This window comes from Carcharodon carcharias, chromosome 3 (genome assembly GCF_017639515.1).
Source record: "Carcharodon carcharias isolate sCarCar2 chromosome 3, sCarCar2.pri, whole genome shotgun sequence".
Classification (NCBI taxonomy): domain Eukaryota; kingdom Metazoa; phylum Chordata; class Chondrichthyes; order Lamniformes; family Lamnidae; genus Carcharodon; species Carcharodon carcharias.
The window spans coordinates 198,225,579-198,244,855 of NC_054469.1; the positions used below are offsets into that span (position 1 = coordinate 198,225,579).

Here is a 19,277-nt window from a genome sequence, read left to right on the forward strand (position 1 = left end):
GCCCTTCAGGGAAGGAAATCTGCTGTATTTACCTGGTCTGGCCTACATGTGACTCCATACCTGCAGCAATGTGGTGACTCTTAAATGGCCTCTGAAATGGCCTAGCAAGCCAATCAGTTGTATCAAACCACTACAAAGTCACAAAAAAAGGAATGAAGCCGGACAGACCACCCGGCATCGACCTGGGCACCGGAAAAGGCAAAGGCAAACTCAGCACTGTCAACCCTGCAGAGTCCAGCTTATTAACTTCTGGGGGCTAATGCCAAAATTGGGAGAGCTGTCTCACAGACTAGTCAAGCAACAGCCTGACATAGTCATCCTCACAGAATCATACCTTACAGAAAACGTCCCAGACTCCACCACCACCATCCCTGGGTATGTCCTGCCGCACTGGCAGGACAGACCCAGCAGAGGTGGCGGCACAGTGGGATACAGTCGGGAGGGAGTTGCTCTAAGAATCCTCAACATCGACTCCAGACCCCACAAAGTCTCATGGCATCAGGTCAAACATGGGCAAGGAAATCTCCTGCTGATTACCACGTACTGCCTTCCCACAGCTGAATCAGTGCTCCTCCATGTTGAACACCACTTGGAGGAAGCACTGAGGGTGGCAAGGGCGCAGAATGTACTCTGGGTGGGGGACTTCGATGTCCATCACCAAGAGTGGCTCAAGCTGGCCGAGTACTAAAGGACATAGCTGCTAGACTGGGTCTGTGGCAGGTGGTGAGGGAACCAACAAGAGGGAAAAACATACTTGATCTCATCCCCACCAACCTGCCTGCTGAAGATGCATCTATCCATGTCAGTATCGGTAGGAGTGACCACTGCACAGTCATTGTGGAGACAAAGTCCCACCTTCACATTGAGAATACCCTCCATCATGTTGTGCAGCACTACCACCATGTTAAATGGGATAGATTTCAAACAAATCTGGCAGCTCAAGGCTGGGCATCCATGAGGCACTGTGGGCCATCAGCAGCAACACAATCTGTAACCTCATGGCCCAGCATATTCCCCACTCTACCATTACCACAAGCCAGGGTCAACTCTGGTTCAATGAAGTGTGCAGGAGGGCATGCCAGGAGCAGCAGCAGGCATACCTAAAAATGAGCTATCAACCTGGTGAATCTATAACACAGGACCACTTGTGTGCCAAACAGCATAAGCAGCAAGTGAAAGAACTATCCCACAACCAACGGATCAGATCTAAGCTCTGCAGTCCTGCCACATCCAGTCGTGAATGGTGGTGGACAATTAAACAAATCACTGGAGGAGGAGGCTCCACAAATATCCCCATCTTCAATGATGGAGAAGCCCAGCATATCAGTGCAAAAGACAAGGCTGAAGCATTTGCTACAATCTTCAGCCAGAAGTGCCGAGTGGATGGTCCATCTCAGCCTCTTCCAAAGGCCCCCAGCATCACAGATGCCAGTCTTCAGCCAGTTCAATTCACTCCTCATGATATCAGGAAATGGCTGAAGGCACTAGATAGTGAAAAGGCCATGGGCCCTGACAATATTCTGGCCAAAGTACTGAAGACCTGTGCTCCAGAAATTGCTGCACCCGTAGCTAAGCTGTTCCAGTAAAGCTACAACACTGGCACATACCAGGCTATGTAGAAAATTGTTCAGGTATGTCCTGTACACAAAAAGCAGGACAAATCCAACCCAGCCAATTACCGCCCCATCAGTCTACTCTCTATCATCAGTAAAGTAATGGAAGGGGTTATCAACAGTGCTATCAAGTGGGACTTGCTTAACAATAACCTGCTCACTGATGCCCAGTTTGGGTTCCGCCAGGGCCACTCAGGTCCTGACCTCATTACAGCCTTGGTTCAAACATGGACAAAAGAGCTGAACTCCTGAGGTGAGGTGAGAGTGACTGCCCTTGACATCAAGGCTGCGTTTGACTGAGTGTAGCATCATGGAGCACTAGCAAAACTGGAGTCAACATAGGAATCAGGGGGAAACTTTCCGCTGGTTTGATTGACACCTAGCACATTGTGGTTGTTGAAGGTCAGTCATCTCAGCTCCAGGACAACACTGCAGGAGTTCCTTAGGGTAGTGCTCTCAGCCCAACCATCTTCAGCTGCTTCATCAATGACCTTCCTTCCATCATAAGGTCAGAAGTGGGGATGTTCGCTGATGATTGCACAATGTTCAGCACCACTCTTGACTCCTCAGATACTGTAGCAGTCCATGTCCAAGTACAGCAATGTGTGGTCAATATCCAGGCTTGGCCTGACAGGTGGCAAGCAACATTCACGCCACACAAGTGTCTGGCAATGACCATCTTCAGCAAGAGACAATGCAACCATTGCCTGTTGATGTTCAATGGCATTACCATTACTGAATCCCCCACTATCAACATCCTGGAGGTTACCATTGGCCAGAAACTGAACTGGACTAGCCATATAAATACTGTGGCTACAAGAGCAGGTCAGAGGCTGGGAATCCTACGATGAGTAACTCACTTCCTGGCTCCTGAAAGCCTGTCCACCATCAACAAGGCATAAGTCAGAAGTGTGATGGGATACTCCCCACTTGCCTAGATGAGTGCAGCTCCCACAACACTCAAGAGGCTTGACACCGTCCAGTACAAAACAGCCCATTTGATTGGCACTCCATCCACAAACATTCACTTGCCCCACCACTGATGCGCAGTGGCAGCAGTGTGTACCATCTACAAAATGCAATGCAGGAATTCATCAAGGCTCCTTAGGCAGCATCTTCTAAGCCCATGACCACTACCATCTAGAAGGACAAGGGTAGCAGATAGATGGGAACACCACCACCTGGAAGTTCCCCTCCAAATCACTCACCATCCTGACTTGGAACTATATCGCCATTCCTTCAGTGTCGCTGGGTCAAAATCCTGGAACTCTCTCCCTAACAGCACTCTGGGTGTACCTACACCACATGGACTGCGGCAGTTCAAGAAGGCAGCTCACCATCACCTTCTCAAGGGCAATTCGGGATTGGAAATAAATCGACTGATCCGAGAGAAGCTTGCAAGGCCTGGACAATCGCACTCTCTTGAAGAGGAATAGGACAAACTAGTATTCACTCAGGAAACTTTTGCTCCTTCTTTGCTCACTGGAGAAACGCCTGAGAAGATGAAGTGTATTCAACTCCAATGGAGAAATGCACAGCTGCATCATTCACTGCTGCATTGAGGGTGAAAATGGTATTCAATATCTGAGATTTGAACAAAACTGGATGACGAGAAGAATGACAAAATTCCTACAGATATTGCAGGAAAAGAAGAAGAAGCTATGACTTCCCACAATGCCTAGGAAACTACTTTCACTTTCTACAAGTAGTGGTAACATTGCAATACTTGCTACATCTAGACAAAATTCTGTTATCGGAATCTTCAGCTATAAAAGCTCTGTAGTTTTGGCCTCTGCTTCTGCACCGAAGGACAACTTTAGTGGAAGGAAGACTTTCTGCTGAGGCTGAATGTGGATGTCAACTTACTTTCACCCAAACTGATGGGCTCTACTGATGCTCCTGCGGTGTGGTCCACTATGGAATCAAGCATTTTGTGTTCTCTGGACAACTCTCTATCATCAACTAGAGATAAACATTGCATCTCATTGGCAGGGTCAGTGGGACAAAGATACGAATCCTGCTCTTTGGCATCAAACACAGCTGACTCCTCAAAAGAAAAATAACAGACTTCATATGCAGTAGATTGGCAGTAGATTCAAAGACTGTATCAGTCTCTAGGGCCTCACCTTCCAACAGATCACTTGTTACTACAACAGCTTCTTTCTCATAACCTTCTTCAGGAAAGAGCCAGCCTAGGTGTAGAAGGTCCCCTTGTGGATGGTAATGGTCTGCTGCAGTGCCTTCTGTTTCTGCGGCCTAACTTCAAAAAAAACCCTCAATCTCTTCCTGGGGTCCAGCAGATGGTGTCTCTATGATGGAGAATAACCCATAGCACATTTAATAAACATCACCAACTGCTGCTGAATTGAAATCCATTGTTCTGTACCCCACTTTGGAAATTTCTCCAATGAAAAGGTACCCAGCTGCCCCGCTGTAGGATTTTACATGTTAAATATGTAAGTTGATAAATCCCCGGGACCTGATATTCTGCACCCTAGAGTGTTGAAAGAGGCCATTACAGAGATAGTGGATGCATTGGTGATCATTTTCCAAAATTCTATAGATTCTGGGATGGTTCCTGAAGATTGGAAGGTAGTAAATATCACCTGACTATTAAAGAAGGGAGGGAGAGAGAAAACAGGGAACTACAGGCCTGTTAGCCTTACATCAGTAGTAGTAAAAATGCTAGAATCTATTATAAAAGATGTGATAAATGGATACTTGGATAATTATGATCTGATTAGGCATAGTCAGCATGGGTTTGGGAATGGAAAATCATGTTTGATGAACTTGTTGGAGTTTTTTCAGGATGTCACTAACAAAATTAATAAAGGAGAGTCGATGGACATAGGATTTTCAGAAGGCTTTTGATAAAGTCCCCCACAGGAGGTTGATTATCAAAATAAAAGCACGTGGGATAGGAGTCAATATAGTGGCATGGATTAAGGATTGGATAACAGGCACAAAACAGAGAGTAGGACTAAACAGGTCATTCTCGTGTTTGCAGGCAGTGACTAGTGGGGTACCGCAAGGATCAGTACTTGGGCCCCAGCTGTTCGCAATATATATCAATGATTTGGATGTGGAAACCAAATGTAATATTTCCAAGTCTGTGGCTGATACAAAGCCAGGTGAGAATGTGTTGTGAGGAAGATGTAAAGCGGCTACAGGAGGATTTGGACAGACTTAGTGAGTGAGCAAGAACGTGATAGATGGAATATAATGTGGAAAAATGTGAGGTTATCCACTTTGGCAGAAGGAACAAATGTGCAGAGTATTTCCTAAAGGGTAAGAGATTAGAAAGTGTAGATGTACAAAGGGATCTGTGTGCCCTTGTTCATAAGTCACTGAAAGCTAACATGCAGGTGCAGCAGGCAATCATGAAGGGTACTGAAATGTTAACCTTTATCACAAGAGGATTTGAGTACAGGTGTAAAAAAGTCTTGCTTCAATTGTATAGAAGCTTGGTTAGACTGCACCTGGAGTAGTGTGTGCCGTTTTGATCCCCTTACCTCAGAATGGATATTATTGCCATAGAGGGAGTGCAACGAACGTTCACCAGACTTGTCCTGGGGATGGAAGGGCTGTCTTATGAAGAGAGATTGGGGAAAGTGGGCCTGTATTCTCTACAGTCTCGAAGAATGAGAAATGATCCCATTGAAACTTACAAAATACTTAAAGGAATAGACAGGGTAGATGAAAGTTAAGATGTTTCTCCTGGTTGGGGAGTCTAGAACCAGGGTACACAATTTCAAAATAAGGGGGGCAGCCACTTAGACCAGATGAGGAGAAATTTCTTTACTCAAGAGGGTGGTGAATCTTTGGAATTCTCTATCCCAGAGGGCTGTAGAAACTCAGTCATTGAGTATGTTTAATGTGGAGATTGATATACTTCTGATTAACAATAACATAAAGGATTCTGGGGATAGGGTGGGTGAAAGGCATTGAAGTATTCGATCGGCCATAATTGTATTGAATGACGGAGCAGGCTCGATGGGCTGAATGGCCTTCTCCTGTTCCTATCTTCCTATTTCTAGAATGCCCAGTTGTATACATGTATTTCCACTCAGTAAAGATATGCTTGATTGAAGATGATATCGAGAGTCTCAACAATCTGTCTCCCCTTGTGGTGAAGGGTGGTAATTATCTCATCTTTTACTCCAAGATCCATACCACCTGGAGCTTGCAATTTAATGGTTGATGGCTGGATGGGTACTGTTTTGAGCCATTCCAGATGATCAGTCAGTACTGTGACGCCAGCTTCGGTATCAAGTTTGAAGTCAGTTTTAAAACCTTTAACTTCCAAAGTGACTGACCTCAATTCTTGTTTGTGATCCTTCACTTCACGTAGGAAACCTGTAATCTCATGCCTTTCCTTATTCCCAATTTCTTGAATTGTCTGCCTTTCAGAGGCATTCTCTTGCTGCCTTCCTTAAATAATTTTTTTTGATTTACCAAACTGCTTGGTGTCTTGTCTTTCCACATTGGAAACACTTTGCGGCCCTTGCAGGCCAATCTTCCCTTCTGTTCTGTTTTTTAGTGCTGAAGTGTAAGCATCTCAAGATGGCGTTGTGGGGTTTCTCGCACTTCTGCCCCTTTTGTGGGCTTTTGCGTGGGGCCAGTTGCCACCTTTGGGCCTCCCAGACTAACAGACTCGCCCGAGGCTTCGGTATCTCAATGGATTATGGACCAATTTTGCTCCCTAAGTTCAGCCTGCCTAGTGTATTGAACCGTTTGATCAAGTGTGAGCTTGCCTTTTTTCAAAACAAAATCCGCCAGCTTTTCATTGTGGACCCTGATGACAATGCAGTTGTGAGTTCATCTTTCAATGCACCAGGCCCGCATCAACTGGCCACCTCTACCGATCTGTAAGAAACAATTTGGCGGATTCCAGTGGTCTTTGAGCCCTCTGATTGGACTCGCTTATGAGTTCTGTTTTGGGCTAAAAAGTACATCAAACACTTTTAGGACAGTTTCGAAGCGTGCAGAGGTCTCTTCTACCTCCTGTCTCAGGAGGACTACATCAGTGACAGGCACCACCGTGTAGAGAAATGAACTAACCTGGTGTTTCTGCTCTATGGTAAGCAAACCTGATGCTGCTCGATACCTCAGGAAGTATTTTTTCCACAACTCCCTACATTGGTCTCTCTGTGGACCTTCAAGGTTTTCAAATGGGCACAGGAGGGGGAGTGACTGCTCGGCCATTGTGGACATTGCTACCAATTCAAAGTGTGCCTCTCACCAAGCTAAGTCTTCGGATTCTCTTTGAAGAAGTCTTCTTCCAATTTCTCGTTATGGGTGTTCTGTCGATGGCACCAAATCGTTGTTAGATTGGTGTTACTACTGTTGTTACCATGTTTTATGATATATCTTGTGGTCTAATCTATACTGGAAAGGTTTCCCTCTACTCACGAGTGACTTAGGTTTGACTCAGATAGGTTTCTTCAAGACTACTTTATTTACACCACATACATAATAAGCTTTAGGTATGTACATTTCTCTTGTGCACAGATTATTCTCTCTTTCTAACAGAGTCTCTAGCACATGATTACAGATGTCACTGTTACATCATGATACACATCACTATCTCACTACCATAACTATTAACTCATTATGCTATATCGCTATCTGCCAACACTGCACTGAAGTATCAGCCTAGATTCTGTGCTCAAGTCTCTGGACTTGGGGCTCAAGTCCTTGGAGGCGAAAGAGTGTAACAATTTGAGGTCTTGGGCCTTGGAGCAAGATCAACAGACAAGATTGGGAGTACTTTACTGGGAGGCAATATCCTCTGCTTTACAGAGATAACACTCCTATATAGATTATCAAGCTGCAGTGCCTCAATTGCTGAAAAAATTAAGCGCATAGAATCATACTCAAAAATAAATGACACCAGTACATATATGGATTGGAACTGCTGCAAAATATATCATGTGCTAATATCATTTATTTAATTGTGAAATATTTGCAAAAAATGCATGGTCTGTTCTGTACTGGAAACTTTGCTACCATATAACTCATTAACATGTTAGAACAGTTCAGGTGGTTTAGATTAGAAACATGTGCATTATTTGTAAGTGTAAGTAGTGTTAACAATCAGGATCTTTCATATTGGAGAATATTACATCCATTATTAAAGAAGTACCCCTTCCACTCACCTCCACCACCTCAATTTATAGAAGGCCCTTTAAATCAAGCGTTAATCAGACAGAGCAAGGCCCAACAAAAAAAAGGGGAATTTCTTTTCCAATATTTGCTGTAGTCACAGAATAAAAAACACGGTCTTGATCAGAAGGGAGCTTTCAAATGATCCTGAGGCTTTCTTTAAAATATGTTTTACAGCATTTGCAAAAGAAAGGGAGGAAAAATGGATTTTTCAAAGTTGAAAGCTGAGTTCATCTCCCATGTCTCTCACGATTTATACGTTTTGAGAAATGTTAGAATGTGAACAAAGAGTGGGGTTGCTTCAATAAATTATATTGATTTTCAAAATATTGAGCCTAAATATACGAGGTCTCAACAAAACAAAACACAGCAAAGCTTTCAGGCCAGTTCTTATAACTCTGTATAAAACTGCTGAGAGTGAATGGGCAGGGTATGTCTTTATACTGGCAATCTTCAAACTGCATCAAATGACATAGAATTTACCGCACTGAAATAGCCCATTCAGCACAGCTGGCACATGCTGATGTTTATGCACCACACATGCCTCCTCTCACCTTACCTCATCTAATCCTATCAGCATATCCTCCTACACATTTCACCCTCCTGTATCAATCTAGCTTACCTTAAATGCACCAATGGCATTTGCTTCAACTACTTCTTGTGGCAGCCAGTTCTATATTTTACACACTCTTGGATTTATTAGTGACTACCTGATGTTAATGTCCTCTAGTTTTGGATTCCCACACATGGGAATATTTTCTCTATGACTACTCCATCAAATCCTTTCATAATTTTAAAGACTTCTATTAGATCACTCCTCGGCCTTCTGTTTTTCCAGAGAAAAGCCCTAACTTGTTCATCCCTTCTGGATCGGTATAACCTCTCAGTTCTGGTATTATTCTTGTATATATTTTTGCACCTTCTCCAGTGCCTCAATATCCTTTTAATAATACAGAGACTGGAACTGTACACTATACTCCAAGCATGGTACCAAATCAAAACACTGCAGACGATCCCTCTCTGGTCAAGTTCCCCTGATATGTCTCGAACTTTTGCTGGAATCTTTTGCAATGCAATGCAACCTAAAGGCAGATTTTCAAAAGCAAGATTTACGTTAAAATATCTCAATTTGCTTCAATGTTGAGGTGCTATCTGCAATAAAAATGGCGCCTGCATTTGTCATGAATGGTTTACATTATGCTGATTGCATGGTGGTTGCCTATATTTATCAAACCATAGCCATATATTATGGCTGCTGAGGTGTTAATGCTTCTGAAAAATAATCAAGGAAAACAATAATAAATTAAATGAGTGGGAGGATTTGTGCAGTTGTATTGACAGCACAATATCCAAAGATTAAGCAAATGAACCTGCATTTCTATAAACACCTTTCCTGCTCTCAGAGTGTCCTAAAACACTTTACAGTCAATGATGTACTTTATGAAGTGTAGTCACTGTTGTAATGTAAGAAATATGGCAGCCAATTTTGCACGCATCAATTTCTCACAAGCAGCAATGTGATAATGACCAGATAATCTATTTTAGTGATGTTGATTGAAGAGCTAACTATTGGTCAAGACAGTAGAGAAAACGCCTGACCTCCTTTGAAATAGTGCCTTGCAATCTTTCATGCTCACCTCATCCAAAGTCATCACTTGACCACTGGGCTGCAGTGCTTAATCCCACAGTGTAGTGTTTAGAAAGGTGGCAGTGTTGCCTAAAGCCTTCAGCTTGTTGGGCTCTTAAAAGACGGGTTTACATCAACAAACTGCTGCCGTGGTAACATTGGGTTAAACATTAACTGTTCACATGTGTTAAGGTCATTTTTAATCAGTGACACTGCATGTGCAATGAAACCACTATATATATATATATATATATATATATATACGTGGTTCATTAATATGCTTTCAATGATATCTCACTCCCATCCAGAGAGACTATCATTTGACCCTCAAAGTGCTAATGTCTGTGTAGTTTTATGCATCAGTTCAACTGAATGTCACTTAAATAGGAGTATGCTTTATTTTTATGATAAATGATTATTTCTTTAAAACAGTTGCACCATTGAATCTCTAACCCAGCTACTGAAATTCCCTCTAGAATAGCAGACGTGTGTGTGTGTGTGTGTGTGTGTGGACTCTTGCATCTGCCATCATCCCATGGACTGCCTGAGAAATGGAAGGACTGGACTGGGGCGAAGGGGAGATTGGCTGTATTTCAGCTGGAACACACAGCTAGAAAACACCCAGGTATGCTAGGTTTTGAATGGCTTTCCCTGGGCACCAGGAGTGTTTCACATTAAATATTCTACAGTCAACTATCTCCATTTATATGGATATGGTTTATTACAACTTGTTGTTGACAGCTGTACCAGGCTGACTAAAATTCGAAAGCAGGTAGTGTCAAATGAATTGCCATCTTTTCTCACCAAAAGAGAATATGGGAGTTACTCAGCTAGAATCCAAAGGACTGGGCTAATACTCCAGAGAAGGTGAAAACTCATATCCCACCATGGCAGTTGGAGAATTTGAATTCAGTTTCAAAAACAAATCTAGAAATAAAGGCCAATAGCAGGCTGAGGTGGCTATGAAACTTCTGATGAAAGGTCATTGACCTGAAATGTTAACTCTGTTTCTCTCCATGGATGCTGCCTGATCTGCTGATCACTTTTCTAACTCTTTTTGTTTTTTTTACCTGAAGCTTCTGATTGGCCATAAACCTCCAACTGGTTCATTACTGTACTTTAGGGAAGGAAATGTGCCAACCTTCCGGCCTCTATGTGACTCTTGTCCAACACTAACAAAGCTGGCTCTTAACTGCCCTCGAAAGTTAGCCTAGCAAGTCACAGTTATAATACCATCTTCTCAGGGCAACAAGCAATGCTGGCCTGACTAGTGCCTCACCAAATCCAGAGATTTTTCTTAAAAGTAAAAGTAAAATAGTAAATTTCCAATGTATATAAGCTTGTCCTTACTTTAGGTGTTCATCTTACAGAAGCACTGATGCTTTCTTAGGATTTCTTGCAACTAGATATAAAGCCGCTTCTGAACAACAGCTTAAATTTATACAGCACCTTCAAGATAGTAAAACATTCCAAGGCGTTTCACACAAAATTTGACACCGAGTCACATAAGGAAATATTAGGACAGCTGACCAAAAGCCTGGTCATAGATGTAGGTTTTAAGATGAGTGTTAAAAGCAGGGGAGGTGAATTCCAAAGTTTAGGGTCTAGACAGCTGAAAGCACAGCCACCAATGGTGGAGCAATGAGAACCAGGGATGCACAAGGGTCTAGAATTGGAGTGATCTGGTATTAATTGTATGTTAATTATATTATCAAGGATACACAGGTGAAGGGCATTGTTTAATTAAGTACCTAGACCACATATAAAGAGAGGCTGCTGGAATGCATCATCAACCCTAGAAACATTATTTTAATTTAATTATTAAGCTTCCTGTAAATTTTCTTTTACAGTGACCCTTTTAAGGGCTGTCAATTTGTTCATGTGATTATTGGTTCATTTGTTTATTTATCTGGTATATTCAAGAGAATGAGTAGAGACTACTGGAGTGTATCATCAGCCCAGGAACATTATTTTAATTTAATTTGTTGAATTTCCTTTAAAGTTCTGTTTTTTTGTTGCAGTGCCCCTTTAAGGGGTTGTTAATTAGTTTATTTGTTTTATTGGTTTGTGCAAAGTAATATAAAAGGAGATTGAGGATAGCAGCTGTGGCTTAGTGGATAGCACTCTTACCTCTGAGTTAGGAAAGTTGTGGGTTCAAGTCCCATGACAGAAACATGAGTGCATTTTGTGTGAGGTTTTATGGTGATTAGTGGGTACTGCAAAGGCTGGAGTGCATTGTCCCTCCCCACAATATTATTTTAATTTAAGCTGTATAAGTTTCCTATAAAGATTTGATTTTTCTTAACAGTGCCCCTTTAAGGGGCTGTTAATTTGTTTTAGTTAATTTATTTATTTGATTTTTACTAAAAATATAAATAGAGACTGATCTCAATCGCTGTGGCACAACTGGTCAGTGTGTTTGGCTGTTAACTGAAAGGTTGGTGGTTCAAGACCACCCATGGGTGAAGCCTTCACTGTTTTCTCCCCATCAGTGTTCATTGCCACACAGCTCTGGATTGCCAATAGGTATTTTGGCTGCAAGAAACTAGCCCCCAAATGTTGCCAGCTCTACTGTTATCCAGTGAGTTCCCACACATACAGTTTCAGAGGGAGGTGTTGGTGTACTGGTAATGTCACTGGACTAGTAATCCAGAAGCCCAGGCTAATGCTCTGGGAACAAGGGTTCAAACCTCACCATAGCAGTTGGTGGAATTTAAAAATATCAAAAAATAAATCTGAACTATAAATAGAGATGGAGGAGATCTTGTGACAACGTCCCTATATCTGGGCCAAAAGCTCTCAGTTCAAGTCCCATGGCAGGGCTTATTAACCACAGAAGGAGCATTCATGGTATGGTTCAATGGGCTGATAATCAGCCTAGGAATTCTTCCATCACTCCCCCACTATTTCACAAAGGGAAAAAAGGTGGATGAAAAGATTTGTTTTAAAACTACAAAAGCTTAAAATATGATTAGAGACTGTTGGGACCTAATGGAGTAGGTAGGAGGCAGACATGTATAATGCTGTATTCTGTAAATAAACCTTTTGCCAAGAAAAGGCTTGGTGTCTAGTTTCCTAATTCATCATCTGGCTTAGGATCGATTTAACATTTGGGAGGATAGTGGGGCTGGAGGTGATTACAGAGATAGGCATAGGTGAGGCCATGGAGTGATTGGAAACAAGGAAGAGTTTTACGACCAAAGCATTGATGGACCGGGGACCAATGTAGGTAAGTGAGTACAGTGGCGATGGCTGACCAGGACTTGGTGCAAGTAAAGATATGGTTGGAAGAGTTTCAGGTAAGTCCAAGGTCACTTCAGATACAGAAAATCTGTATGCGGCTCAGGAGAACTGAATTGACCGTCCTTGATGGTATGAAATGTTACAGCTACAAGGCACAAACACTATAAATGGTCCCTCATCACACCAAGTGTTTTCACAGACAAACACACCTAAAGACATATTGGCACTATGTTATTAGTATGCAGTTTTAGTTTAACTAACTTACTAGAATTCTCTTAACACAAACAAATCGCCTATTGAAACAGACTGAACTTTTCATTTTGATTCCATAAAATGTGTTCCACTGCATTTATTTTAAAAAAGCAAACATTATTTGATTAAAGAAAAGCTGTGCTCCAATTTCCCAATTACTGAAGTGCTTTTCATTATATTGTTTTCTGTTACACAGATGGTATGCATTTCATATTCCACCTTTGTCCTTTCCACTCACTTGCCGACCAAATGATTATTCTTTGCTGGTAGCACAGGATACATAATTAAAAGTGCTGTGTTGCAAATGTCTTCTGAATCAAATACTCTGATCATTGATCATTGCACTGTTGTAATGCAACACCCACTCTCAGTGAAGCTGAAAGGGCAACAGGATGATAGAAATGCTACATTCATTCTTTCTCTGGACAAATGAAATTCTATCAAGCTGGATTCTTGCAGGATTGGCACACACCTAAAACTATTTCTCTTTGGAAATCATACATTTCAGTTACCTAGGACACACACATGCACACGCACGCACACGCACACACAAGACCCAGGCACCAGAGGAATGTAAACCTTTATATTAACCTTGTGAAATATCTGCCTTGCCCAGCTTTACATCAGTCTCGCCATAACATATCTCAACATTAAACACCTCTAAAATCAGTTATTCCCAGTGAACAGAACCCACTTCTGATAAGTTTCCCCAGTAAGAAATCATAGAGTAAACACAGTCCACCTCTACAAATAAGTTTCCTCAGTAAGATATCGTAAAGTAAACACCGCCCACTTGTACAAATAAGTTTTCTCCTGAAGCACAGCTCATTTCAACAAATCAATCACTCCCTATAAATACAGTGACCTTCTACAGGTCAGACACTTCCAATTCTCACAGCCCACCTTCACAATAGTGCCAACACACGCAGCCCACCTCCCCAAAGTGCCAACACATGCAGCCCACATTCACAATAGTGCCAACACAGGCAGCCCAGCTTTCCAATAGCGCTAACACAGGCAACCCACCATCACAATAATGCCAACACATGCATCCTGCTTTCCCAATAGTGTCAACACATTCAGCCCACCTTCACAATAATGCCAACACACGCAGCCCACCTCCCCAAAGTGCCAACACAGGCAGCCCACATTCACAATGGTGCCAACACAGGCAGCCCACATTCACAATAGTGTCAACACATTCAGCCCACCTTCACAATAGTGTCAACACATTCAGCCCACCTTCACAATAGTGTCAACACAGGCAGCCCACCTTCACAATAGTGCCAACACAGGCAGCCCACCTTCACAATAGTGCCAACACAGGCAGCCCACCTTCACAATAGTGCCAACACAGGCAGCCCACCTTCACAATAGTGTCAACACAGGCAGCCCACCTTCACAATAGTGCCAACACAGGCAGCCCACCTTCACAATAGTGTCAACACAGGCAGCCCACCTTCACAATAGTGCCAACACAGGCAGCCCACCTTCACAATAGTGTCAACACATTCAGCCCACCTTCACAATAGTGTCAACACATTCAGCCCACCTTCACAATGGTGCCAACACAGGCAGCTCACCTTCACAATAGTGTCAACACATTCAGCCCACCTTCACAATAGTGCCAACACAGGCAGCCCACCTTCACAATAGTGCCAACACATTCAGCCCACCTCCCCAAAGTGCCAACACATGCAGCCCACCTCCCCAAAGTGCCAACACAGGCAGCCCACCTTCACAATAGTGCCAACACAGGCAGCCCACCTCCCCAAAGTGCCAACACAGGCAGCCCACCTTCACAATAGTGCCAACATATGTAGTCCACCTTCCCAATAGTGCCAACACAGGCAGCTCACCTTCACAATAGTGCCAACACAGGCAGCCCACCTTCACAATAGTGTCAACACAGGCAGCCCACCTTCACAATAGTGTCAACACAGGCAGCTCACCTTCACAACAGTGCCAATACACGCTGCCCACCTTTAGAATATACTCTGCACTCAGTTGCCCACCAATTCCCTGTGCCCAGTCTGCCTCCAGTCAACAGCAGATCCGATGTATATCACCAGCAGTAATATGACAATCCAGGGGTGCAGACAGGAAAGGGTTCTTCACAATTTAAAGGGGCTACACCCTGTGGTGTTTACAGCCTGAAACCGATCACTGTCAGCTCAGCCCATGCCCGGTGCCTTCATCCTTTCGCTCGCCCGCTTTAAACCCCGGGCTTTGAGCGCTGCGATCCGGAGCTGCACTCAACAAACTTACCGGAAGCCTGGAGGAAGTCTGAAAAACCTGAAGCTGTAAATAAAGTGAAGACCCAAAAGGAATCCATTAGTCCCATAGTTTAAAGGTCCCGTCTGAGAGCGGCCGGGGACGATCTGGGGTGAAGAAAACAAGATGCGAAAAAAGTTTCTTAATGAAAGCTTGTCGGTGTCACAACTTTGAATCCTCTCTCCCTCTGTCTGAGAATCAAAAAGCGCCTATGAGTCATTGGTTTATGTACTTAAGGGGAAACAGGAAACTTCAAATTCAGAAAGAGGGCTGGGCTTCCAGTGAGGGAAAGAAGACTCCTCCAGCCAATCACCAGCCTGGCTCAGGTCTTTCCTGCTGGGCAATATGCAATTTTCAAGACAGAGAGAGAGAAAACCACACCAAGTGTGCACACAGCTCAGCGCAGCGCAGGGTAGAAACAACAGTTTCTGATCTTAGCAGAGAGGAAGCTGCCTTGCACATATGTCTGATCTGAAAGTTTAGGGAGGGCTGACTGCCCATTTTCCCTTTTCTCTCACACACAAAAAATGTTTATCAGGCTTTTGGCACTTCCATCTTTCTCACTAGATAGTAATGCTTTTAAAGAAAGGGATTGAAGGGGAATTGGGGCTTGAATTAGCGCTGGAGATGGGCCGAATGGCCTCCTTCTGCACTGTGAACTCTGCAGGGGCCACTTTCCTGTCCTTTGGACACTGAGGCAAAAAGGCCAGGGAGAAAGCAGTGGAGGCTCCGTTTGAGTCAGCCCAGGGTTCCTGGGAACAGAACAGGACTGAGATTCAGCCCCTCCAGTCTGTTCTGCCAGTCCAATAGATCAGGGTCGGTCTGTACCTCAACCCCACTTACCCACCTGGGAGTTTCCAGTAGTGTGGGGTTGTGGGTAAGGGGACTGCTGAACTGATACAGGGCTGACAGAATTAGCTAAATGATGGGGATAATGAGTGTGGGGGAGAGGGGGAGATGGGGTTCCCAGGCACTCATTTCCATTTGGAATGCTTGCTGGAGTACCCAAGTTCAGTTGGCACTGTGGCTGCTCCAAACTACTGCTATCAGAGGATCTGAAGCTGGGGGTGGGTGGTAGTCAGAGGAGGAGGAGGGAAGAGGTCCCAGTGGGCAGGCTCAAGAATGTGTTTATTGGTGTTATTGTAGAGGTGGGCTGTGTTTATTGGGGCTATTTTGAAGGTGGGCTGGGTTTGTTGGCATTATTATAAAGCTGGGGTCCATTTGCTGGCACAGTTGTGAAGGTGGGCTGCATTTGGCACTATTGTGTTTGTTGGCACTATTATGAAAGTAGGCTGTGATAATTGGGAGTGTATGGTCTGTAGGGGTCACTATTTATTGGGAGTGATTGATTTGCTGAGTGAGCTGTACTCCAGGGGAAATCTTATTTGTAGAAATGGGCTCTGTTTATTTTCTGATGTCTTGCTGGGGAAACGTATCAGAAGTGGGTTCAGTTTACTGGGAATGACTGATTCAGAGGTGTTTAATGTTGAGAGATGTTATGGCAAGATTTGTTGCAAGGCAGATTGCTGGAATATTTCACCCTCCAATCCCCAGCTACTGATCTGTAGTGGCAACCAAAAGGTCTCGAGCACCCAGTGGAAGCAACAGGTACATCTAAATTTCCTCTCCCAACTCCTATTGGGTCAATTAAATTGCCAGGGACTGAAAGTAGGGTCATTTCCAAAGCTGAACAGCTTACAATACACTTCAGGTGTGCTTCTCCTGTACAGTGCTCCGATTGAATGGGCCCAGTGTTGCAGTTCATGTGAATGCAGATAATCGATTGGTATTCTAATAAAATTGACAACTTTGATCATAAAAGCAGCACATGGTAACTCTTATGTTTTGAAAAAAAGAGACATCTGTTCCCTGTTAGGATGTACGATTTGTTTGACAGCTACATGGGTCTTTGTCAGGTGAAGGTACTCCCAAGGTTTTGTTAGGTCGCGAGTTCCAGGATTTTGCCCCAGTGACAATAACAGTCAGGATGGTGTGTGATTTGGAGGGGAAATATCAGGTGGTGTTGTTTCCATAAGTCTGCTGCTCTTGCCCTTTCAAATGGTAGAAGTCACTGGTTTGGATGATACCATTGAAGGAGGTTTTCCAAGTTGCTACAGTGCATATTGTAGATGGTGCATACTGTGATGGAGGGACTGAATGTCTGAGGTGATGGATAAGGTGCCAATCTTATGGGTTGTTTTGTCCTGGACAATGTTGAACTTCTTGAGTGTTGTTGGTATTGTGCTGATTCAGGCAAAATGAGAGTACTCTGTCACATTCCTAACTTGTGCCTTGCAGATGGTGGAAATGTTTGGGGAGTCAGGAGGTGAGTCATTTGTGCAGAATTCCCAGCTTTTGACATAATCTTATAGCCACAGTTTTTATGTGGTTGTTCCAATTAAATTTCTGGTCATTCCCCTAGCATATTAATGGTGAGGATTCGACAATAGTAATGTTGTTGAAGTCAAGGGGAGATGGTTAGACGTTCTCTTGTTTGAGATGATCATTGTGTTGCAAATGTTTCTCACCAACATTGCCCAGGTCTTGGTGCATATGGGCGCAGGCAGCTTCAGTATCTGAGGAATTGAAAATGGAACCGAGCAATGTGCAATGATCAGCAAATGTCCCCACTTTTTATCATGGAGTGAAGGTTAATGATGAAGCAACTGAAGATGTTTAAGCCTAGGATGGTCACTGTCACCTCAAATCTGGAATTCAGTTCTTTTGTTCATGTTTTGATCAAGGTTGTAATATGATCTGGAGCTGAATGGCCCTTGTGGAAACCAAATTGAGCATCAGTGAGCAGGTTATTGTGGAGTAAGAGCAGCTTGATAATACTGTCCATGACACCTTCCATCACTTTGCTGATGCTTGAAGGTAAGCTGATGGGGCAGTATTTGACTGGATTGGATTTGTCCTGCTTTTTATACTCAGGACATACCTGAGCACCTAACCAAAAAAGTGGAAAATTGCCCATGTTGTAGCTGTACTGGAACAGCTTGGCTAAGGGTACTGCAGCTGGGATGTTCTCATCATCCATAGCTTTGCTATATCCAGTGCACTCAGGCATTTCTTGAGGTCACATGGAATGATTCCAAGTGACCGAAGACTGCCTTCTGTGATGTTGAGAACCTTAGGAGGAGACAGAGATGGATAATCCACTCGGCACTTCTGGCTGAAGGTGGTTCAGGTTTTGTCTTCTGCATTTGTGCTGGGCTCCAATATTTTGAGGATGGGATTGTTTATGGAGCCTTTTCCTCCAGTTAGTCGTTTAATTACTCACCACCATTAGTGTCTGGATATGGCAAGACTGCAGGGCTTTGATTTGATCGGTTGTTTGTGGGATCACATAGCTCTATAACATGCTGCTTCTGCTGGTCAGCATGCATGTGGTCCAGTGTTGTGGCTTCACAACAATTTGTCTGTATAAATTATGACAGTTGCTCCCTCATTGCTTCCTCATAACTTTATTCCTTAATAGAGGAAATTAAGTATTAAATGAACATTTCATATTAAACTGACAATGTCGTTTAGGGAATTCTCAACACGTACATATATTGATTCAGCCTACTCCTAAGATTCAGTTTAAATGCCATCATGTTGACTGCTGGAGAAAGTTGGTATCGGAGAATGTGCATGATTCTTGTATAAGCAGATGTGATCAGTGGCATAACATTTTATTTAGTCAAAATGTCTCCTTAAAAAGAAAATAAAAAAGGATTCACAGTTATATAGCATTTTTCATGAGTTATATAACATTCTTCATGAAAACCGGACATCTCAAAGTGCTTTACAGTCAAGGAGGTTCTTTTTGAAGTGTACTGAAAAGTACTTTTACACTGTTGTAATGCAGGAAATATGGCAGCTAATCTGCCCTCAGCAAACTCCCACAAACAGAAATGTGGGAGTGACCAGATAATGAGTTTTTTCTGTGATGCTGATTGAGGGATGACTTTTGGCCAGGACACCGAGGATAGCTCCTCTTGCTCTTCTTCAAAATAGTGCCATGGGATCTTTTCCACCCACCCAAGGAGGCAAATGGGGCCTTAGTTTAACACCTCATCTAAAAGATGACAATGCGCCCTCAGTATTGCATTGGAGTG

The 19,277-nt window shown here is 43.3% G+C and overlaps 1 protein-coding gene across 1 annotated transcript in view; it reads right to left on the bottom strand.

Moving 5' to 3' along the window:
• The window catches only part of tgfbr2b (transforming growth factor beta receptor 2b), an 85,722-nt gene extending 70,302 nt beyond the window's left edge, over positions 1–15,420 (bottom strand). The window contains exon 1 of the mRNA XM_041184694.1: positions 15,169–15,420. Coding sequence (XP_041040628.1) covers positions 15,169–15,244 — 76 coding nt within the window. The 5' untranslated portion in view covers positions 15,245–15,420. The remainder of the gene's footprint in view (positions 1–15,168) is intronic.
• Positions 15,421–19,277: the final 3,857 nt, after the last annotated feature.